The sequence below is a fragment of the Juglans regia genome, chromosome 8 (assembly GCF_001411555.2).
Source record: "Juglans regia cultivar Chandler chromosome 8, Walnut 2.0, whole genome shotgun sequence".
Taxonomy (NCBI): domain Eukaryota; kingdom Viridiplantae; phylum Streptophyta; class Magnoliopsida; order Fagales; family Juglandaceae; genus Juglans; species Juglans regia.
In genome coordinates this window covers 5,532,561-5,557,531 of record NC_049908.1, presented here as the reverse complement: position 1 = coordinate 5,557,531, position 24,971 = coordinate 5,532,561, and the positions used below count along the sequence as shown (strand labels likewise).

At 36.4% G+C, this 24,971-nt stretch overlaps 2 protein-coding genes across 4 annotated transcripts; both read left to right on the top strand.

Moving 5' to 3' along the window:
- Positions 1-11,851: 11,851 nt before the first annotated feature.
- On the top strand, positions 11,852-13,530 carry LOC109001129 (transcription factor RAX3-like). 2 transcript variants are annotated; one of them, XM_018978273.2, is made up of 4 exons: positions 11,852-12,053; positions 12,180-12,309; positions 12,434-12,798; positions 12,883-13,530. In XM_018978273.2, the coding sequence occupies exons 1-4, from the start codon at positions 11,918-11,920 to the stop codon at positions 13,236-13,238; spliced, it is 987 nt and encodes a 328-aa protein (XP_018833818.1). In that variant the 5' UTR covers positions 11,852-11,917; the 3' UTR covers positions 13,239-13,530. The 2 variants fall into 2 exon arrangements, with proteins under 2 accessions (XP_018833818.1, XP_018833816.1); XM_018978271.2 differs by having other exon boundaries at positions 12,434-13,530.
- A 9,106-nt stretch (positions 13,531-22,636) lies between these two features.
- On the top strand, positions 22,637-24,870 carry LOC109001148. 2 transcript variants are annotated; one of them, XM_018978299.2, is made up of 3 exons: positions 22,637-22,805; positions 23,958-24,356; positions 24,450-24,870. In XM_018978299.2, the coding sequence occupies exons 1-3, from the start codon at positions 22,743-22,745 to the stop codon at positions 24,639-24,641; spliced, it is 654 nt and encodes a 217-aa protein (XP_018833844.1). In that variant the 5' UTR covers positions 22,637-22,742; the 3' UTR covers positions 24,642-24,870. The 2 variants fall into 2 exon arrangements, with proteins under 2 accessions (XP_018833844.1, XP_035549565.1); XM_035693672.1 differs by having other exon boundaries at positions 22,642-22,805; positions 24,468-24,870.
- Positions 24,871-24,971: the final 101 nt, after the last annotated feature.

The window sequence follows — 24,971 nt, the reverse complement described above, 5'->3', positions numbered from 1 at the left end:
AAAAATAGCATTACTTATATCATTTCTCTTTTCACTTGTCAAGATCATTAATTCATTCACCTAAAATAATTATACATACAATGATAGCCGTTAATTAAAGATTTACGAATATTATATATCTCATGTTTTTAAAAATAAATATGCTTTAGTACTTCCCCGATCGACAATATTTTCAGGATTGATATTGCCTTCTTTATTTGTGGTCTACATCTTTGTGTTCTCAGAAGATATGCAGAACACAAAGATGCTTGGTTAGGGAAAAAGATGGTACGTGACTTCCATGAGATTCACTTTGATGTTGTGGTCAGAAAAGAGGAAACATAATTCCAGCAGTGGGGTGAACATATGCAGGAGATATTTTATTTGTAAAAACTGACCTTATTCCCTATACTAATTCAAAGAGAAGTAGCTGTAGCTTTGATGGGTATAAAAGAAGCAAAGCAAAGAAAATGGAGAAAAATTGCACTCAAAGGTGACTCATAGCAAGTGGTAAAGGCAGTGACATCTTCTAAACCAAATACGGACTGGACTATGCAAGCTACCATCAATGACATGAAGCACAATTTGGACAGCTTTGAAAACTGGTCTATGAAAAAAATTCATCGGAAAAAAACCGATGTGCGCATAGTGTAGCGCAATGGGCAGCTTCTACGCAGGCCCTTGAGAATATCCCATTAATCCTAATCCCACCAAGCTTGCTTGATTTCCCAAGTGGAAAAGATCCACCTTTGTATTAAATTTAGATATATGCTGGCTATTTGTAATGTATTAACAATATCTGCTTGCTTAAAAAAAAAGGTGTGTGGACCATGTGTAATATGATCAGTCTTCTAATCTAAGAGATTATCAGGTGCCGCCCAATCAATATATAATTTCCTGATCAGAAACAATGGGCCGGGGTCATGAGACTATCGTGGAAGTGATTTCATGTATATATATAATACAAGTGCATTTTACCCGTTTAAGAGGTGGCCACTTGCACCTCAAATCGCAAAGTTATATAAGTGGGTCAACACTCAACATCAATTCCTTGGTGGTTGCTCACGTAGGTAGTACAGGCTCTATAAGAGATTAACGTTTTCAAGAGTCAATGGTGTTTAAGATAGTAACTCGTGACTTGGATCAATCAAACAGCTTTACCCACTTGCTGAGGCTGATCCAAAGCAATTATGGTTCATAGGCCTTTTCAAATGCATGATTTGAAAGAGAGATCAAGGGAGGGAATCTGCTAATCAATTCTCCTGTAGAGCTGAAAAAATCCCATCACATCTACTTCATATATATATATATATATATATATATATATATCTGTTTGGGATGTTTGAATTTTCACACTGCGCCTCTCATGAACATCTTTGATAATATTCCACTCATTGGGAAGGAAAACCACCCAAAGTTTCAAAAGAAAGTTGGGGGGGCTCCCACCATCAACTTAAAAATTAGCCTTTAACAACAAAGTAGTGCTTCAGGTTTAAGCTTGATGATCAGCTGGTCAGAGAACCTCAGCAAAGAATTTCCTGTTTTTTTCCATGGTGGACCCCGCCCATCTTATAAATTGGTCATGTTAGACATGAGTACCCTCGATCTTTCGACATCATCCACCATCAATATCAACATGCTAGCATCCATGAAATTAGAAACCTCCAAGCTCAAAGAGAAGTGAGATAAAGCATAAATAGTCCGTCTTGATTAATGGAGAGTACTGTCTCCATCCCTCCCAATCTTTTCTTTACAAACTCATGTGATTCCAATTAGTGAGTTGGAATTACATTCAACAAAAAGAAAATACTAGATATATCTTGTTAAAATATATACGGATAATATTTATTCATTTATTGATCATCATGGCCTTAATGATCTTGTCTATTCATAATTTTATATTTTGATTACCTTTTTGAGGGTGGATATTATAATTTGTTAGAACGTAGTTTGAAAATAGATGTGGAGAGCGTAAATTACTACAGCCTCATGGAGATGCACAGAATATAATGAACTCTTCAATCGATCTCTTGATGAAGACCTTCTCGATAGAAAAGCAATATTGATCGATGCACGGCCGGGAATATTTTCAGATTACAATTCACGGGCATTTCGACTTTCATGATTGGTTTGCAGAAACATAAGAAAAGAACAAGTATTAGTTTGCATGCAGTACCACATGCAGCAGTGACAGATCATTAAGAGAGGGAAAAAAAATGCTACGTCTTTTCCTGTTTATCGTCCAAATACCTGGCCCGTTCTGTTATCAACACACGTAACACAGATCGTTGAGCTCGGAAATAGCTTGAGCTAGCTAGCTAGCTAGTTTGAATACTCTGAACGTACGTGCAAGTGGATTTCCCAGTTGGTTTTGCGGCCAATTTTCCCGAGTTTCGTTTATAAATCCTTGGGACTTTAGCATGCATGGTGCAATACTTCAACGTATAAGCGGATCCGAGTAGCTTTACGGGATTCTGGATTGCTATATATATATTCCAAAAAACAGCAAAGCACCAGGCCAGCTGAATTGACTGTGGTTTAGAAAAATTATGGAATTAACTTGAAGTTGCAATTTGGAGTTCTAAACACCAAGAACTTAGATGCAACTGATTTACTTAACGCAAATACTGAACAGATGCTACTGATAATTTTTTTTCACTCTGTTTAAAGATGATAAAGCAATTCCGATCTTAATTAATTCCCTATCGATCAAATTGTATAGAGGAGATTAATGGTTCTCTGTTGGCCTCTGATCTGACTAAAATCTAGTGCATAACTACATGTTAGTCTGATTGCTAGTCTATATCCAAGAGGCTGTGCCAGTCATTGTCAGCACACTTGGTCGGCTGGTCCTGATAAGGATAATTAACATGATAAGCTGGCGCAATTGAGTTGAAGAGACAATACTCATCTAAGCTAAGATCAGCTATCTAGAACTCAAATCAACAAGATTGGAGCAGTGCAATGAATTATTAATAGATTGCAGTTTATTGAAAGTACTGTTTGATGCATATATAATAGTAGGATATCACCACTCTTTTGGCTCTTTTATTTTCTATCCTCTGGCATATGGCCCTAATCTTGGATATTTAATTAAAGTGTATGATTGACATGATTTCTGATATCTTCGTAGTTATTTGTCGTATAGTGTCAGACACATTTTATATTACTTTTACAAAAAAAAAAAACATCTATTTAGTAATAATTTGTCTTTTGGGCTTCTCATGATAGGGAGATGTGAATTGGGGTCGGCCTATTGTTGCAATAACCGTTGACCGATATGGTGTCTCAGAAGGAAGTTTTATTATTTGGGCTTAGAATCCAGTTTCCTTATTTGGGTTTAATAAGCTGTTTTCCTATTCGGGCTGAAAATGAGGTTATCTTCATAAAAGCAGAGAGGGCGAGCCTAATGGTCGTGTGAAAATTTGATTTGACCGAACCCTAGCTCGAGTCAATTCAAGATTTCTTTAAATTCATGTATTAAGTTTGTTGGGGTCAAATCAGTAGCCTTGAGATACTCCTAAGAAGAAAGACACACAAACTTTAAAAAGAAAGATTTACACTTCTAAAAGTAAAATGTTTTATAAGGCAAGTTAAACTTAATCATTTCAAAAAAATAGACCTTTATATATTTGAAGAGATCTCCCAAAAAAGGGAGCTGGACAGACTGACCACAATTTCGCTACGCTTAGACTAAACTCCTCCCTTGTATTGAGTGATATGTGAGGCTATGAGCGATTGTAAAATCACCAATCATAATGAATTTTGTCACCAAACAACCCGTGGATGTAGGCATTATGCCGAATCACGTAAATCAATGTGTCTCTCTTTATTTGTTTGTTATTATTTATTTTATGGATGAACATGAAGAACATCGTATCGAAGCCCGAATCATTGTCGTGAGTCGGGGATGATTTTTTCCTCATTTCCAGCCTGTTGTCCAAATTTAGGCATTAACAGTTGGCACCGTTTATGAGATCGACTAATCTTCTGCATCGGAATTGGGAGAAGGATATTCTCCGACTCACAAGATAGTCTTTGAAAAACCAGATAAGATCTCCTCAATTTTACTATTTTCTATTATTTACTCTCTTAACACTGCAGCAAATAAAAAAATATAGAGGAAGAACATAGGAAGCAGACCACACGTGTTGAGCACATGCAGCGTGCAGCATGCACTGCGCACGTAAAAGGTGCACACAGTTCTTTCACCAGGAAGAACTTGCAGCCACCGATAACTCGCCGGTGATACACTGACAGTGTAGATATTACAACAACAGATACTCCCGCCAGTAACTCATCGAATCAAAGTGATGTGCACATTGTGCACAGTGCGGGCAAAGAGCAATAGGCTGCCGAAGGCTCAAGGGTAAGCACCCGTGAGTTGGCCAGGATACCCACCGGTAGCCACCATAACCGCCAGAGCTTTTTGTGGCCTGCAGGGTAATTCCTCAACCATCAAAGTCGATCACGTCAGGCAAAGCATTGCAAGCAAAGTCCGATCACGTCATGCAACATTTCATACCCCGAAAGACTACCATCGAGCACAAGATTTTCTATCACCGGCAAGTAATCCCCTGGCCACGGACTCTCCTCCCGATAGCCCAGTCACCCACAGCGAGTAACGTCTCGCAAAAATCCACGACGAGCATGTCTTGCCCTACCAACCATGAGCTGATGAAGACACACCCAACGGCCACCGCTTGACCCACCAGCATTTTCTGCCGTCGACAAGGCAACTTTCTAGCTTGAGTTGCCCCTACCATTTTCTCTCTATCAAAAGCTTGGAAGCCAGCTGGAAAGACCCCACTAGCCATTCTCGAACCAGGAAGGCCGCCGCCTAGCTCATCAGCCCACCATGATGGCCACTAAAGGCTGCTCCTCGACCATAAAGGACTGCATGTCCTCGGCCACTTCCCATGCAACATTTCATACTTTTACTCGCCCATAATGACGATCAACTGCCACACGAAGCTCCTCGCCACTGAAGTTTCTCGCCACCTGCACTCGCAACAAAAGTTCCTTGCCACCAATACTCACCACTGAAGTTCTAGTGCTCGCCACTAAATTCCTCGCCAGTTGCTCACCGCGCAGAGTGCCCCTCACAATATACAATATTTTCCGCATCATACACATGAATTTTACTCAGCGGTACAGTCCGATTTAAAAAAAAAAAAAAAGAGTCAATCTACTTTACTCATAATTGAACTTGTCTCGCATCCAAGAGATCAGTGAACAAACAAAAATTATCCAGAGACAGAATAATTTTCATTGTTACAAAAGCACTTAAGGATGAACAATTTTCCCATGCAAAAATTATTCAGTAGCAAACGATCTCAGTCAAAGAGGAATTTAAATCAGCAACTAAACAACTCTGGTTTGTCTCTTTCAAACTTGCTATTTTATTTTTACTAACAAATTTGATTTTTGGAAGACTTTCCCCCACAAAATTCCTCAAAGTTCCATGAAGACAAAGACTTAGTGTCTATACGTCCCGAAAATATATTTTACTGGAAATCACCTGCGTGGCATGAAACATCGGCTGCCTCTTAAGCATTGCTTGGGCATATTAATTTGTTATCATCAGAATAGACTGTTTGGTATTACGGGCATCCCATGTCCTCATTGTTGCAAAAACATGGTTGCCAAAAGGCATTGTTCATGTGTCACCAGCCTTCACCACACTCAAGGGAGATAGCCAAGGTTTGCAAAGCTCAAACTTGTGATTTGGATTATTTAATCTAACCTATTTAGTTTTTATTTTGGTATAAGGCGAGTTCTAGCTCTCGACACAGAGTGCGGTCGCATTTTGTCTCCCACTACAACGAAGCAATTAAGCTCAACTTTAACATCAATGCGGTCGAGGCATCCTCTTGCCACGCTTTTATCGCCAGAGTTACGCGGTCGAGACATCCTCCCGCTACACTTTTATCGCCGAGGTTTTGCAGTTGAGACATCCTCTAGCTATATTCATCACCAGAGTTATGCGGTCGAGGCATCCTCCTGCTACACTCTTATCGCTGAGGTTACGCAGTCAAGGCATCCTCCAGCTACACCCATCGCTAGAGTTACGCGGTCGAGGCATCCTCCTGCTACACTCCTATCGCCGAGGTTACACAGTCGAGGCATCCTCCCGCTACACTCCTATCATCAAGGTTACGTGGTCGAGACATCCTCTTGCTACACCCATCGCCAGAGTTATGCAATCGAGGTATCCTCCTGCTACACTCTCATTGTCTGAGTTACGCGGTCGAGGCATCCTCCTGCTACACTCTCATCGCTAGAGTTATTCGGTCGAGGTATTCTCTCGCTACACTATTATCGCGAGCATTACGAGGTCAAGGCACCCTCTTACCAAACGCAAGCCAAGTGTCTCCACTTGCCACAACTGCAGCCAGCGAGTTACCTTCTGGAACGAGCCACCGAGCTCCATAACTACATCGCACAGGTACTTTCCTTTGGGAACGAGTCGACGGGATTGGCAACCGCCTAATGTGGACCAATGGAGTCGACGGGCTTCCTAACCACTTAAGCTCAGGTTACTACTAATAAACAATAAAACGAGAACACCAACAAAAATTTACACCAATGGGCAAAATCCACTACTATCAACAAAAACGATCACAAAAATACACACAAAAAAAAAAATCATGAAAATATGCATTCTTCGCCGACAATAAGCAATCTCTCAGACAAACATCAACACAAATAAATAAACTTAAAATCGAGCTCCACACTCACCTAATGCGGTCGAGTACACCTCCCGCCAAAGCAGAGCTACACGATCACCTAATGCGATCGAGTACACGTCTCGCCAAAGTAGAGTTTCGTAGTCATACCTAATGTAGTCGAGTACATCTTTTGTCTATCTCTCCAAATTGAGCTCTTCACCGCTTAGAACAAAACCAACAGAAAACTGGAAATCAAAGGATCAATGTTCAAAATTTATTCTACAGATTATTGACTTGAAGATTCTCAAAGTCTTCTTGTCCACCAAATCACCCTTAAGAATTACAAGCATCTGTATGAGTCAAATCAACAGACTATAATTTAGGGTCAAGATAAGGCAGAAAAATCAAGTTAAGAGATAAATCCATAAAGAGATAGGACAAGTTGACTCAAACTCTTAAGAGGAAAGACATACAAACTGCTAAAAGAAAAGAGACTCAAAATTCAAAAAGGAAAAAGGCTTCATAAGGCAAGTTGGACTCAATCACTCCAAGTAAATAGACATCTATATATATGAGGAGATCCCTCACAAAATGGGTTTTGGAAAGACTGGCCACAACTTCTCTACGCTTAGACTAAATTCCTCCTTTGTATTGAGCGATATGTGAAGCCATGAGAGATTATAAAATACCAATCATAGTATATTTTACCTCCAAACAACCCGTGGACATAGACATATACCGAACCATATAAATCTATGTGTCTCTCTTTATTTATTTTTATTTCTTCTTTACTATTTATTTTATGGATAAACACAAAGAACACCGTATCGAAGCCCGAGTCACCGTCATGAGCCGTGGATGATTTTTTCCTCATTTCCGGTCTGTTGTGCAAATTAAGGCATTAACAAAGTTAATTAAGTGGAGAGGGTAAAAAAGGCCCAGTTCGAGAGTCCGAAATCCCACGATTCAAAGGGAGGCCCATTAGTCTGGCAAAGTGAAGATGACAGCCTTCGATGGGCGCCACCAAGACAGGCTGAGGGGACACAAACTCCTCATGTTCCTGGAAAACGGCTGCTAAGAAGCGTGAGGAAGAGGTAACCACGACTCATACATTGAGGAAAGAAAGGCGGGCACCACTGTAGAAGGCTGATAAGCAACAAAAGTGACAGTTGTGAAACATCAACTGTGGGAATGCGTGCCGAAAGAGCAATCATAGCTCTTCCCGCAAGGAAAGAGAGAGGGACTCGTCGAACTTGACTGAGAATGCACCAAAACGTGAGTCAGAGCTCAACATTGCATTAATTATTTTCCTTAGGATATCATGCCCTTGATTGATTCACGTGCACGAGGCATCAGGCACGATAGGATAACTTCTTAGGATGAAAGCAACAGAACTCCAAACTACCTAATATAAAAGCCTTAAGGCAAAGTAAATACTTTCTAAAATTCCTAAAATTAAAAACTGACTTAAGCATTAGATCAAGTTCTCCAACTGCCCGAACTCCCTTATTTACTTGGCAGGTTTCTTGGTCTACCTCTCAAATGTTCGATGAGTCCTCACGATACACGTCAATGCCCAGTAACAAAAAATAGACATGTTTCAGTCTGGAATTAATTGAATCGTCCAAAGCAATGGGACACAAAAATCAGCGATACAGCTAATTTACACCGTAGACCACAACGTGAATTTTGACCATTAGTTAAAGACCAAATTTAAGCCACAAATATTAGGTCGTTTTTGTGCAATGCATTTAATAATATCGAGGGAGAGATTTTAATTATTGGTCACGGCTTTTTTTTACGTTTTTAAAATAAAACGTTCTTACTTATTTATAATATTTAATTTCTATTATTAATTTTTTTTTCTTTCCTTGATTTTCGGAGATTGGTTTTTTTCATTTTTAAAATACTTTTACCTTATTTAATCATATATGTTGTGTTAGACGTTAGGCATGCAGTAAGTAGGCTTATTCAAGCTCATGATGATTCATATTGAAAATGAGCCTTTTATATATATATATATGCACATGCTAGGAAATGGTCCCGGATGCGTTAGTCCCGAGATGCACCTGACATAATGATTTAAATTAAAAAAAGTAAAAAAATCAATAGTTTATTTGTTTGGAAAAAGAAAATACAAGGTTAAAGAAATACAAAAAATCAAAATTTAAAAAAATATATATAAACTTCAGCAAAATATGAGCATTGGTCTGCATCCATATTGGATTATCTATTTACTTTTTATATTATAATAAAATATTATTAATTTTTTATTTTAAAAAAAATTGAAACAAAAAGAAAGGAAAATGAGTAAACTATCAGAATAAAAAAGACATGAAAAAGAGACGTTAATTCATGTGTGTCGCGGGGCTATTAAAGATCTTTTGGTAAAACAAAATCCTTTATTAAATTCTATAAGGGAGCTACACGTCAAATGGTTAAGAGTTTGAAGGGTCTTTTAGTAAAACATAACTTAACGGACTTAATGGAAAAGCAAGAAAAGTTAACGAAAAAATAACAAAAGTTACTATTCACAGTTAGATAGACACTTATTATAATAGAGTATTTATATATATATATATATATATATATAATTAACCATATATGGGCATACAAATCATGCATGCACCTTCAATTCAATTAATCTAATTTTATATATGATCTATCTGAGGTCCGGAATGATGAGTTCTCTTCTGAGTTCACATCTTAATTGATACTTTTATATATATTTATATATATTCCAGTCCAAATCGTTTAGTTTGCAAGGTAAAAATTGTTTGATATATATATTATATTGCACATGCATGCGCGCGGGGGGTAGCAGCCTGGTTATAGCTAGAAAAGCGCGCAATGTACAATTAACCATGAGAAATAACAAATTAAGGTCAAGTTAATGATGTTATATATATATGATGATGAATCGATCGATGATATTGATGCGTCACTGATCACTCGACCTTTGCCCGCCAAATACGCTGCACCTTCTTTACTCATTTACTTCACAGTCAATATTTATGTCTTATATGAGAAAAAGTATATATCCAAATTTTGGAATCATCTTCCAAAATTCTTGCTTTGTCAACTTGATTATTGTATACTACACTTGAGTGTCATGATAACTCATCCGAATGTCGCAAAGAAACTAGCACACGAGCACGTATGCCTATCTAGCTGTGATGAAGCTTACCCAGCGTGGAACGCATCCAACCACCAACCCCTAGGAAGTCGAACCCTAGCTACTAGCTCATGCCCGTCCCATTTTCGGCACACCACCCATCCGTGCGTAGATGTAAGTTTACAGAATTAACCACCCTACCATTAAAATGAATTTATTTTTATCTCAAATAACTCGTTATAAATGATTTTTTTTTTTTTTTTTATATAAGATATATCATGTCACGTACCATGCACCACAAGGACACAAAGCACTAGGCTCAACAGCCTCAACTCCCACGAAGCTGATGATCATAACGGTCATGACTATAAAAGAGATGATGGTTATAAATTAATTAATTACCCCATGCATGGAAACAAGGTCATGAATACCGTCTGGCCGGTGCCATATTACAACATGCGACATTCTTGTATATATAATAAACCAATAGATTTAATAAAATTTCCCAAATAAATACATATATACATTGACTTCGTGTCTAAATTAGACTCCTTAAAACAACTAGCTGATCTTTTTTTTTCCAACATATACAATTTAGACGACAGCTTCTAACTGTATCAACGTTAACATTGGAGGTGATCATAATCATAGGATCGATGGAGTACTTCATGATCATCTAAAGTACTTGAAGATGAGCTCAATCGCTAAAATCTTGATTTTCAACTATGAAACTATACCATTACCCAATATGCAGGGACGAAGGCTCGCGCTAGCTAGACTGGCTCGCTCGGGCGTGGCCGGGGAGTACATTAATAGCTTACACTAGCCAGCTTTGCTGGCCCCTCTTTTTTCCCTATCCTGTTACTTGGCAACAAAGTAGTACTAGAGCTGCATTTATGTTCCTGATCTCTTCTCATGGCATTCTTTCTCCCTTGTTGTTTATTTGGTAACCTACCCAAAAGGAAAAAATATCCCCTAGTTTCTACAAAATTTTTGTACGTATCTGTTAGAGTCTTGTCGCTTTTGCTTCTAGAACTCTGCTTAAATTACAATCATGATGATGGATTTGATCACGAACGTCTGTCGATCTCAATTTCAACATCATATTAGGGGATGCATATATAATTAGAGAATGAAATGAGATGAAAATTTTGTAAATAGCAATAAAATTGTTTATAAATAATAGTGAGATAGTTTGAGTTAAGTATTTATAGAGTTTTGAGAAATGAGAAAGAAAAAGTTGAATAAAAAATATTATAAAGTTAAAATATTGTTAGAATATAATTTTTGTTTTGAGATTTGAAAAAGTTGAATTATTTTATGTTTTTTTATTAAAAGTTTGGAAAAGTTATAATGATTAATTAGTTTAAAAAATTAATTTGTAATGATTAATTAAAAAGTGTTTGTATTTAAATGATGTTTGCAAGAAAAAAAATAAGATGGATGAGATGGAAATTGTTTCCAGAACATGATCCCCTTAAATTCAACCTGCATTCATAATCATCATGTCAGGAGGTTGATGTTATATATATATTCATGTTACGTACTCATGTGTCAAGTGTGGTTAATGCATGTTGTTCATTTTTACTATATTTACCAAAAATAATTTGATAGATTAGACGGGAATTAAAAAAGATGAACGCATACTACATGACGATCTTCTTATATATCAAAATATCGTGACAATAAGAGATCATAGATAGATTGGCATATCTCATGCACACCTAGGCACATATATATATAATTATTAATATAGGTATAATTAATGCGTTTATGACTTAATATATATATATATATATATATATATATATATATATATATATATGGGGTAGCTAGAATACCCGTCCACGGAAATCAACAGCCCTAGATATTATTATCGTAGTTGATTCTAGACTAAGAAAGACAAGAAGAAAAACCCTGCTCTCCCATTCTGGCATGCTTAGTTTCTGGAATTTTTTATATAAAGTTTGTGCCATACCTTTTTTTTTTTTAAATATTCAAATCAGTACTGTTCCGGAAACCATGTCTATCTTTCAGCTTTTTTAATCCTCCCTGTCCTTCTCTCTCTTTCTCCCCCTCTCTTTCTTCTATATCCTATTGGATTCTAGAGAGAGAAGCTATAGCATCAGGCTCAAATCAACACCAAGATAACATGGGGAGAGCTCCTTGCTGTGATAAAGCAAACGTCAAGAAAGGGCCATGGTCACCTGAAGAGGATAACAAGCTCAAGTCATATATAGAGCAGCATGGCACCGGTGGCAACTGGATCGCTCTACCACAAAAGATCGGTAATTGATACTCACTTTTTCCACTATTTTCTTTTCTTTTCTTGTTAGAAACACATCTGATTGAACTGCAGTGAGCTTGTTTATATGTACATATCTCACATGCCATGTTAATTTGTGCTGAATCAGGTCTTAAGAGATGCGGCAAAAGTTGCCGGCTTAGATGGTTAAACTATCTACGCCCAAATATCAAGCATGGAGGATTTTCAGAAGAGGAAGATGACATAATTTGCAGCCTCTATATCAGTATCGGAAGCAGGTAAGTTCTAAATTATCCGGTCCTCGACTATAATTATAGCTTATTTATTTAACAATTTAGGCGCAAGAGAGATCTTATACAGTGTTGTATTTTCTCTGTCAAACACTTTCGTTTGCATGAACAGGTGGTCTATTATTGCAGCACAATTACCAGGAAGAACGGATAATGACATAAAGAACTACTGGAACACAAGGCTGAAGAAGAAGCTTCTTGGCAAGCAGAGAAAGGAACAACAGGCTGCTCGTAGAGGTAGCAGCATAAAGCAGGAGATGATGAAGAGATCAGGCGGTGGGAGTTCCATGGTTCCTAACAGTAGTAATAACCAAAACCCTCAATGGGCGCCAGGGCTGCCGCCTGCACTGCTGGCGCCCATACCATACTCAAACCAAGAACCTCGTGTTAATGACCATGCATCCATCAGGAAATTGCTCATCAAACTTGGAGGAAGATTTTCTCAGGATGATCTGCCAATCCAGCTTCATGGGACAAGTACTCATCATTTCGCAAATTATAATACTTCCAGCACTGGTCAACAAATATATCAGGCTGTTAATATCCCAACTTCTCCCACAGATGCATTCAACAGCACTGGCAGTGCTACTCAATTTGCACAAGCCCAGTCCTACGTGGATGAGGCAGAATTAAACGTGCTGCAAGGAAAAATTAACAGTTTTCCGGCAGAGCTTGATCATCAGGAAATCGTATACAACAATCCACAAGGACTAGATGGGCTCGAGTTCTTATGTGGGGAAGGCATGGTCGATAATATTAGAATTGGCACTAGTATTTCTGGTACTGAAAGTAATTTTTGGGGAGAGATGAGCTCTCTGGTTTATCCTCCTGTGGCTTCCAACTATGGAGGTATGCAACAAGGAACTGATCTACAAGAATGTGCTTTCGGAGAGCTAAGGTACCACCGAGCAAATTAACTTGCTACATGTACAAGCGGTAAAAATTGATCTAGCAACTGGAAAGTGGTGTTAATGGACTCTAAGATCAGAAAACCCTAATAAACTCAATGGTAATGTGTTTGCTCTATCCATGGTACTGAACTATATATAGTACTTTGTCTACTATTTTGTGAGTGATAAGCTAGCACTTTTCTTGGGTACTGTACATAATGGCTGGGGGGGTTTCATCAGCTTCTGCTCCATATACATTGGTAACATTTATGTGGGTATAAATTATGAACTCTTGCTTCTAAAATAATGAAGAAATGATTGAGTTGGTACTTGTTATTAATGCTGGTTTAAATAAAAATTTGCTGGAAAATCCTAGCTAGCGTAAGTACATTGATCTAATTGTAGGTAACAAAAAATGCGTATCGGGAAAATCACAGGAAATTAAACATTGCACATATAGATGATTGCTCATGGCCTTTGACTTATTAGCTAGGCAGGGCCTACTAATTAAGCTTAAGTTGGTTAATTATATTCCACATTCCATATAAGGCTAGCTGCATTAATTAAGTACTAGATAGTACTGCATGCATGGTACGTGTCTGTATCATGTATGTATGTGTCTATATGTATTTATGTATGTGAACTGCATACATATATGTATCTTAATTATATACATGATATCTTATACATTATAAACAAGACCCGTGAGAACATGCCCTCATTTCTAATTAGTACGCTGATATTGCATACAAGAATTAAGTTCAATTGTACGTGTTCAGCACATGATATTGGTAGAATATTATGGCAGCATATTGCTCGTTTATAACAAATTTAATCTAGGCAAGCTTCTAACTAGTGGGTGAAAGCGGAAAGTACATTAGCATGCTTCATCTTATGTACATGCATGCCAGTAGACTAGTACTACTACTAGTCTAGTTTTTTGAGTTTTTTTTATATAGCATTAGCTAATTAATTAGCTACGTACGTACTTCCCAAAAGTACTCTCAATTGGTTTCGGCCTCTATCGATCTTAATTATAATCTGCTTTCCTATATCATGTACTGATTCTTGCTTCATCACCATCTTTTATCTTAGCTTTTTTTTTTTTTTTTTTTTAAAGAAAGGAGGACAGCACCTCCATATTTTATTAAAAAACCGTCACTAAGGCGGAGGAATAACCATAATTACAACCAAGAAAGCCCCCAAAACCATCTTTTATCTTAGCTAATGTAAAATATTTGTGATGGAAAATTACTAATGTTCAAACATATATAGTTTTATTTATCCCAATTGTCTCTATGTACGTACGTAATATATATTGTTAGCTCTGTAGTTCTGTCTTTGCTTGAGGTTAGCTAAGCTGTAATTTATTACAGATGAGCTGAGATAAATTAGTCTGGCTCGAAATCAGTTTAAAAAATCATGTGTAGAAGTTGAGAAATTTAGAAGTTTGTGAGACATCGATCTGGCCTGTGAGTCGACACTGGTTCGAGCGAATTTTGCGATTTTCAATTTGTCAGATATATGAGCTAGATTTCATCATGCACATGCAACGGATTACAGTGCATGGATTATATATGAGTTTTGATTTAGAATGGCCGGTTTGATCAGCCCCTCTTATAAATATAGGCACTGATGATCTTATGCACAATGTTTAAGACCAATGTGCATTATTTTATAAATTCTTATAATTCGCTTGCGAGAGAGAGAAAACATATATATATATATATATATATATGCAAGATTGTGTGCTTTCCCAGCCGAAAGTTTTTTCTATCCTTTGTGTACGTACACCTTTTGTTTGGGATCTTGCTTATAGTTTATTAATGGTGCTGTTGGAGTTCCAATGCAAAAGAAAAAATATTCATCTTTCGGATGATGCCATATACATACTTTAACGGTCATAATTAAGAGATTACACAAAAATATCATCACATATAAAGTAATGTGACTTGATGTGCTACATTATATTATAAAGTTATTTTTATCGTAAAGTAAATCTAATAAATTATATGAAACTACGTCAATTTATATAGATTTATTTTTATATAATCATTTTATGTCTATATCACTTCTCTATAAATAAAAGATAGCAGAGTTTCATATATAACTAGTATAGAACGAAGATTGAATGGATGATTCATGAGGATTACAGTTAGAATATTAATAAGAGTCATCAAAGGTTTTATGAGTATCTCAAATCTGCATTAATTTGCATATATATATATATATAATACACTTTGTTTTTCTTGAAGAGTTTGCAAATAATATATAGTTCTTCTGCTGATTTTTAACTCTCTGATTTGGACTTGGCATCGATATCACAGTACCCAGTCAGCCAAAAAACTTGCATTTCCTTGTTGAGCTTGAAAGACCAAAAGTCCAAGAAATGCACCCTAGCAAGCTAGACGCCAATCATCCGTAGCTAGCAGGATGTGAAAAACTGTAGTTCCTATATATTTTCAATGCATTCACGCATATTATAAGTACGTACGTACTCGATCTCTGCAATATGTAAGTGGCCTAGCTAGCTACCAATGATCTAGAGCTTGGAATAACTCATTAATTAATTCAGAGGTCTATCAAATGCAAATAATATTGTATGTTTTTTACATGTTTTTTTACATATTTAATTATCGTACAGTACGTATCTTTCAAATCACCAGGCCATTTCATGAACCATCTACCGAATTGATATTCAAAGGTTTAATTTTCTCTTTTTTCACAATATTTTTTTTAAAATAACTGCATTAATTGTGGATTTTGGGTGTGACTTTTCCCGACTTTTGCATTAAATCAACCAAAAAATATCAAAGTCCAATTACTTCTGCAAACCACACATTCAGTTTTTATACCAGTACTAGTACAGATCAAGGAGACCTAGCATGTCTTACTTCTCCCGATTCTGACCCTTTTCAGCTGTTCATAATAACCATGCATGTCATGTGTACATACAAGAGTAATTAAAAAAAAAAACCATTTCATCCAAGAAATTACGAATAATATAATTATAAGATGAGTTAATGCATGTCTTTATAGAACCAAACATGCATGACAATTATCACTTAATTGAATCTTAGATATATAAATTATTAGGATTAATTAGACAGTGTCTCCGGTTTCTTTTTATCTTTCCTCCGTTTTTTCCAGCACTCATCTGATCTGATGCACATCACGAGTACCGATCTGATGGAAATGAAACTATGATAAGCTAGCGCAATAAACAAAATAAGTATGTTTTTTTTTTCTAAAATTAAAGAAATATATATATGGCTCGCACTTTGGGCCGGTTTGCTTAATATTTCATGAGAGAGATCGTTAATTTACAGGCATGATACGATCGATCGATGAAAGTATATCTAGCTAGAAGATCATGATAAGCATGCATGCACATGATCATCATGATCAGATTTCACGCAACTTCATCTTGCGAGTTTTCTGAACTTGCAGCTACTAGCTAGCTAGCTGCTTTCATTAAGGCTAGCTCGGATATTCAGTGTTTGGATATATTAATTTCCTCTAGCTGGCCTTTCAAAGGAGACAAAAATTGGTCTTTAATTTCTCAAATAAGCATTTTTTATTTTTAGTGTAAAATTACTTAAAACGCCATCAAAATGCACGCTTGATAATTGATATTGACTGATACCTAACAATCGAGCCCTAATTATTAAACCCTCAATTGTCAACGCAGTTGCATGTGATCCATCGTAATTAGGGTTTCTTCATGATCGCATTTGGTTTCAATCAACTTCACATTGTTCAATTGGCATAATTTGAGCCATGGCTTAATTTTCTCGCATGTGTGTCTATATATGTGTGTGTGTCTATTTTATTATTTTTGCAGTGTTTTTAAGTGTCTGTAATTTCGGTCTTTGTTTGTGTTAGGAAATAAAAAATAAAAAAAAAATAGGTTATTGGACTTTGGTCTATAGTAGGGGAATCCACACCTCTTTTAGCGAATGAGGGTGCATGGTCTAGTCCTTCTCTTCTTTTGGAGGATGGGGTGGTTTTTCCTTCTATTCCTTTAGAATCTTAGATGATATGAGTGGTTGTGTCCTTCTCCTCCTTTGGAGGGGATGGTTATTTCTATTTTTTTTTTTTTTTTATTACAGAGAATGGTATTCTCAAACAAACTAATTTTTTCAATAGAGAGTTCTTAAAAGTTAAGACAATAATGTCTGTCGTAAAGAAATTTATGTGCGGGAAAGCTCCCCACATACAGATGAGTAGTTTGGCTTGTAATTCAAGTTTTTTCTTTATATTGACTAATCACAAATGTAATTTTGATTGTATGAATGAAATGATGTCTATTTTTTATAAAAAATAATAATAATAATAATTAAGACGTTATATTAATATTATTCCATTAATGTGTTGCTTGGAATGGTGTTTAGCTGTCTTTCCTGTACGAGGACGACGCTACCAAGCTAGCTAGCTAGCTAACTAGCTTTTCTCTTTTATAATAATTGGCTGTTTAATCACAAAATTCACGAATTTACACGTGGGTATATATTATAGGCTATAGCTAGTAGTACTGCAAAGTCAAGAAATCAATAAATATATTTGTTGAAAATCAAATCGGAGATTGGATATCAAAATCATCCACCCAGCTGCTGAATTGATCGATCACACGGATGCATGGCTAATTTAGTATCGACCAGGACGTACGAAAGCCACGTACGTCCTGCAAGCACGTTTCACTCTCTTTTTTATCTGATAAATGCAATAATGGAGTTAACCTGCTATAAATTAATGGTTCGCAACCAAAATAATATCCAAGATCATCAGCCAGACAGAGACCATGCAGTACCCCATATGAAATTTTCTTGGCGTCTTAGATTACAAAAATAAATTAAAAGCACTACCAAACATGGAAATCCCTAAGGCTCAACCCGACAGTTCTTCAGAACGGAATATTCCTCGTAAACTGAATTTTGTTGTTGCAGTGAGGAAATTTAGAATCCTATGCAACTGCAATCTGTAGAAAGACATCCTCCAAGACTGACTAACCCCCCTCCAAAAAGAAAAAAAAAAAAACCAAATGAAATCGCTCACACGGATTGAAGAATATCTTCAATATATAACTGATGTGATCATGATCATCAGCCTCACTAAGCTTGGGGAGGTCGATCATGATCAGCCTGACCTCGCAGGATTAATGGTCGTTTTTTTTCTAGGTTTGTGGGGCATCCAATAAGATTTATTGCTGACGTGGCAGTTCTATATATATATAAAAAACATACTGGAGTGTCACATCAATTTGAATGGATTTTGTAGTAAATTCTTAAGTCCAAACCTAGCCAGTCAGTCTATAGTCTATACACATAAAAACACGAAAGAAAAGGTGTCCTACTTTCTAGGAGTCATGTAATATGCACGTACAAGTACTAGTGTCATTTCATAGAGACAAGACCGCATGGTGTCATATACAAATTGTATGTCAAGAAAGGCAGCTGAGATGAAATGATGGGTGTGGAAAAAGAAGTTAAAACACACTGTTGTTAGTTGCTGAAGGAAGGTTTTTTTTTTTGTGGGAAGACCAGAGATCTAGATTATTATCTTACACGGTCGATCTCATAATCTCTAATTTGCTAGTAATTACAAGTATCATAAACATAGTTGATGACAGTTGTAATATTTTAGATCAAAATGTCCTTTTTGTTGACTATGCATCATTGTTTGGTAAGCTATGGTCGTGATTTGTTGGAATTCGATGACATATTTTGAAATTGGAAGATTTCTTTTTTCTTCTCAAGTGACGAGTCAAAAAGGCGGGTCCCATTAGGTAAACCTAACTCTAAAATTCAAGTTATAAAAGCTTAACAATACATATATATATATATATATATATATTTATATACACACACACCCCACTAGCATGCATAGTTCTTCAATATTGTTAACATACATATAATATTGGTCTAGTCCCACCAAAACTATATAATAAACTCCACTTTTACCAAAAGTACTGCCATATAAATTAAATCAACTTAGCTTATACATGATTATGTTCGATGAACTCAGCATATAAATTAAAGATCGATGAAGATTCTAAACTAATTTCTAGAACGGTACACATGAATCACGAATCATGCATTCACGTGTACCGCTCTAAGATTGAACCTCCTGAAATCTTTTCCTTTTCCTTCGTTCAATATTTCCTTTTATTTTGTTACATTTTAAAAAAAAAAAATTTATCATACCCAAAGAACCAAAACACACAATTAAAAAGGGATCATCAGGTCGAGATATCGGTAAGAGGGACGTACAATTAATTGAATGCAGGAGACGACAGATATATCATGATATGCTTGATCATTAATATAATTATTTCCCTAGCTAGCTAGCAGTTTGCAGGACTAGATCAATTTCAGTGCATAAGTTCTAGGGCTCTGAAACTTCATATAGAGTGTATTAATTCACTTAATTATATCTTCAGATCTAGTCATCTGACAATTATTGCTTCGTGATCAAACGCAGCCTCCAATGTGGAATAGTACTTTATTTATTGATGAGCATTTTCCCATACCTTTTTCTAAACATCCAAAAAGTGTATCAATCTTTTTTTTTATGAAAAAATTTATACATTATATTTTTATTTTATTTTTATTCTATTAAATATAATATGATATATTTATTATATATCTCTTTATCATTTAATGGTGATGAATGTGACATATATTATAATAATTAAAAAAAAAAGAGTGTATGGTGCGAATTAGATCATATGCATGCACGCATGCAGCATAGGGAGGCCGCTTCAGATTTCAGTCTGCAATCAACCTTAGTTGACGTACGTGGCAATATTCTAGTTGGCAATTCATCTTGTACAGCCTGGCAACTGCTCATCTGCCGACGTTCCTTCATATATTATATATACATATATATATATATTCTAGATGAACAATTCAAATTTCCCTCAGGCGCCATTTTCTTTCATTTCCATTTTCCTATGTTTTTCATTATTTTCTGCACCTTTTGAAACTTTTGGGGTATATATCGATTCTATCACAATAAATACTTAAAAAAAAAATGAAACGGAAACACAAATAATAAAAAAAACAAAAAGCATGCACGCACCCAGCTCGTACGTAGGTCGACATGCCTAATTTTCTCCCCTGTAAAGTAGCTGGGAATATCCCTCTCAAAGAATAATCACAACACAAAAGGGTGTCAAGAAAAAACCAAGGATTAATTCATATATGACTTGGTGAAAGGGCAGTACATTCCGTCAACTTGGTGACGATAATAAGCACCAAAAAGCATGCACCCGTAATTGAGGGTGCCTAGGGCAGCCAGCCAGCTGCCTAGCTTATAAGCCATGACGACAATAGCCAAACGACGACTCCATTCCCCTACTTTTTCATTTTCCTAATTAATAACCCAACATCAATGTCGTATGATGCCCCCCGTGATTAATATTATTTATTTTATGAAAATGACACTCACTAACACAAGAAATTCTTTTCGTTTTTTGTCCTACGTACGTACCTTTCATGCCCTATATATATTGTAGACACAGTACAATCATATATAAAACGCATGGGAAATTCAACATGCTGAGAACGATCGATCGAGCTGCGCGCAGATAGGGTTTAATACTGCAAAAGTTATTCTGTTTATGAGGACACCAAGATATAGCCGTCGGTTTCGTTGTTTTCTGCTGTCAGAGGGTGAGCTGAGGGATAAGTTTCAGTTCTTGGGAATGTTTATATATATATTGTTTATTTGTCTCATTGGTTTGGCCTATTTTGGTTGCTTGTTTTTTGAATTCTATTCTTTGTTACGCAGTGAACTACTTGATATGTGGCATCACCGACCACTGGGATGATACCTGTAAAAAATATTAAGAAATTGAAGAGGAAGAGATCCCAAACTTGGTGTGTTTTAATTAATCAAAGAAGAGTATCGTTATACCCATTATGCAGAGAAATGCATGCAGAGAGCAGCCGGCTCTCTACTGCATCTTGGGGATCATTTAACACTTTAAAAGCTATTCCTGGGAACAAGATATATATGTAGATCTGGTGGGCTATTTGAAGGCCTACTCAGTATGTATGGGCTTATAAAAGGTTTAGGCAACTGGGTCTTTGCTTGATTCTTCTATCCTCGCTCAGTTTGTTTTTTGAACTTTTCTTTATCTTGCAATTTTCTTATTTTCAATAATATTTAAGTCATTAATTTCATAGATTAACTACTTTAATAATAATAATAAATCAATTAAAATGTAACACGTTAGACAAAGTGATTAGGAATGATCAAATTCAGAATAAAGAAAAAAATTTCTCCAAATAAAATAGACCTATTATTTTTTAAACTTGCTACAAGTTCATTGAAACACATGATTTTCATCGTCAAATTCTATTCATTTGTGAGTTTCTTCATAGGATATGTTTATTAAGGTTTTACTAATCCTATCGATCAGACACGTACGTCTTATTTAGTGATGAATTAGCTATACGTCTTTCCGTCCACCATTCTAAGCAGCAGCTCCAACTATTTATTCTTAGTTTTATTATCTTTAGTCACGATTGATTAGTATATTTTAAGTGAATTTAAATGTCTATTACTTAAATAGATAGTCACTTAAAATGTATCACATCAACGGGTAATACTTAAATAAAAATAGCATTTCTCAAACAAATTAATAGATGTTTTCCCTCCACATAATAAATAGCGTTTAAGTTTTCAAAAGAATGAATAAATTAGGGGTGGGCAGCAGGGGCCGCCCCCGCATGGGTGTGTGAGCTACCCCGCACCACCTATGCAGGGCGGGGGCACCCGCCCCGCAGGAAGAACACCCAGCGAGGGCAAGGGGCAGGTTGACGGCCCCAACTCCACCTCCCCTATATAAATTAAAATAAAATTTTAAATATTTATATAAATATTTATTAAATAAATATATTGTATATAGATATATACAATTTGTTGAAAACTTGAAGTTGTATTTGAGCATGATTATTGTATTGCTTTAACCTTCTATATAAATGTTGGCCTAGAAGATCAAGACAATACAAAATACAATTCTAATGAGTTTAAGTTCGTTTTGTATTTATAAATCTTAATTTATAATTTAAATTCTATTATAATTTGAGTTCAAAAAAATTTGTTAGACCTAAAAATAGTTTTTAAACCCAATGGGTTGTGTGGCTTGGGCCGGGTGCGGTTTCGATCCCACGCCCAACACTAAGGCGGGGTTGAAAACTATTACCCTGCATGATGCATGGTTGGACCTCATCCTGCACCATGCAGATCTCAGCCCTAGAATAAATAGCTATGGTGCAGGTGTTTTTTGTTTTTCTCATTCATTTGGGCCCAAGCACATATTGTGAAGTGTCATACACTGCAATTTGGGCCGACTCTGGTTCTCAGGGCCTCGTACTTTACTAAGGTGATGATTAGGCCTACTTCCCTGAAAGAAGAGAATCTTGCTGAATAAATGCTGACCCAAAGGATTTGGTGCTAAACCCTAGAGAAGCGAGATAGAACGTTTGCCAGCGAGTGATGAGGAAGAAACGGAGCTGAGAAACGATGGCAATGGCATCAATCGCGCTTCCAGCTTTAGCATTACTGCCTTCAACTCAGAAATTTCGCGTACGCTCTTTTCGGGCTATCCCTCCTTTGTGGAAACGCTTGTGTGTGTCTGGGTTTGTGTGGTTTACTTCTTATTCTTGTTATTTTCGGGTGGCATCTGACCCTTTTGGAATTCGAGCTAAAACTTTATGATCTTATTTCCATGAGCATAAAATTCCCTATTTACTTACAATCCCGAAGAGTTTGAAGTTCGAGTCTGAGCTGCGCTTTGTCACTTCTCACACATTCGCATTCTGTTAGTTTTTGCCTTGAAGTTACATACTGTACTCAATTCAATATTTAATTGTAATATGCATATGGATTATGTTCATAAATTTTGACCGTTAGCAATGTTGGAAATTGGGGTTCAGAATTTTCTAGAGAGATTTGTGGTTGATAGCATAATGGCTTTTGTTCTGGGTTTCTATGATGCCAGAATGTATAAGTGAATAGGCTTCTTTGAAGACTGTTGCATTTGACTGTTAATGAAAAATCAAACAGGGGCTGCAAATAGAGAAACGGTAATTAGTTGTACATGGAAATGCTTCAATGGCACAGCTTAATCGCTTTATAAGTTCAAATTTCTCACCACCTTTGGTATTCTTGCTGTAATTTCCGGGAAGTGTTTTTTCTTTTCTGGAATAATTGCTGCACATTAGAAATTTTGAGTAACAAAGGATGCATACTGTAGTAGCTTTAAGTTCATGGATTAACTTGAACATAATGAATAATATGAGTCTTAGCTCCCTTTGGTGGGCTTGTTCAGCTCATCAAGAATTTTGTCACTTTCCAGCGTTTCAGTTGCTCTTTTTTCTTGAATGGTCAGAAAAATGGTCATCATTATTATTGTTCATGCTTGAGTTGTAAAGCAGCTGCATCCTTCCATTCAGATCATAGTTGGCTGCATATCTTTTTTTGATCCTTACAAATCGATGTTCACTTTCATATTATTATTTCTTGATCTATCAGCCAAGTATTAATGATTTTCCCTTTTCTCATCTATACTGGTAGCAACACAGTCAAATTTCCATGCACACTTGACTCAGAATATACTTAACATTACGCGTTGTGCAACTTAATTTAAAGGGTTGCCACCAAGTTTGTGACCCCCCAAATAATAATATGCTTTCTCCATCAGTATCATTATGGAAATTTCACATTAAGCATGTTCAGGACCAACCCTGTCGACAAAGGTGCTTGAGACTGCATGGACATCACCAACTCTCTCCCACATTCTCTATGAAAGTGTCCATGGCAGAATTTGGTGAACCAAATAAGGTCAAGATGCAGATCAATGTTGCGAGGGAGAAGTTGTGGGAAGCCACTCCTGACTCGGTTAAAGAAATTCCATGGAAGAAAGCAGAGAAAATACTGCTTGAGCGACTGCTTCTTCTGGGACAGAACGCATTAAAGTGGACTCTTGTCATTTTCTTTATTTTTAGCTCCTTATCCGATGTCATATTTTCCATCTCAAGAAACCAAGAACTGATAATTCCATGTGGTCTGTTTGTTGGCTGCATGATGACTAACTTCTTGAAAGAGATATCAAATGAAGTGTTTCGCAACTCAGAGGTGTGTTTTGCAGTGCATTCTTCTCCTTTGTTTACCAGTCTCTTTATCTGCAAATGAATTGAGTTGATATCTGTTTTGCTGAATCTGCGCAAGATGCGATTGCTGCAACAGGAGCAAGGTTTGAACTGGCAGCTTGTGGGCATCGGATGCTTCTTTGTTCTTTTCAAGTTTCTCTCTGGAAGTTTAGTGTTACCAGCAAGGTTGTTTCTTTTTCATTTTGTAAACGGTGGGTTAATGCAACTTTTGTGGCTGTGGAGAAGCTTACCAGAAGAGAGAGAGAAATGAAAGTACCACTGCTGTGAGTACATTTAAGAGCTTAATTCAGAAGCTCATATAACAAAATATTTTAGGGCCTAGTTTCCATACCAACCATTTGAGTTTGATTTGTTCTGATATTTTTGCATTAAGAACTGGCTTGGACCCTTTGTGATACTAGCTGATGTTTTTGCACATTTATCAGCTGGGATTGTGCAGTAATTTCAGAAGAAGTAAAGCATGTTAGCATGTTATAGTACTTCATTTTTCCCACCCAAGCTACTTTTTTTCCCTTTTTGGTAGCAGCCAAAGCTACGATTAACCACGCACATTATTTTATTATTATAAAATTAATTTTTC

Coding starts and splice junctions, on each gene's coding strand:
- LOC109001129 (XM_018978271.2), top strand. CDS start 11,918: ATGGGGAGAGCTCCTTGCTGTGATAAAGCAAACGTCAAGAAAGGGCCA. Junction 12,054..12,179: donor CGCTCTACCACAAAAGATCG/GTAATTGATACT, acceptor GTGCTGAATCAG/GTCTTAAGAGATGCGGCAAA. Junction 12,310..12,433: donor TATATCAGTATCGGAAGCAG/GTAAGTTCTAAA, acceptor TTGCATGAACAG/GTGGTCTATTATTGCAGCAC.
- LOC109001148 (XM_018978299.2), top strand. CDS start 22,743: ATGGCAATGGCATCAATCGCGCTTCCAGCTTTAGCATTACTGCCTTCA. Junction 22,806..23,957: donor CTTCAACTCAGAAATTTCGC/GTACGCTCTTTT, acceptor AAGCATGTTCAG/GACCAACCCTGTCGACAAAG. Junction 24,357..24,449: donor AAGTGTTTCGCAACTCAGAG/GTGTGTTTTGCA, acceptor AATCTGCGCAAG/ATGCGATTGCTGCAACAGGA.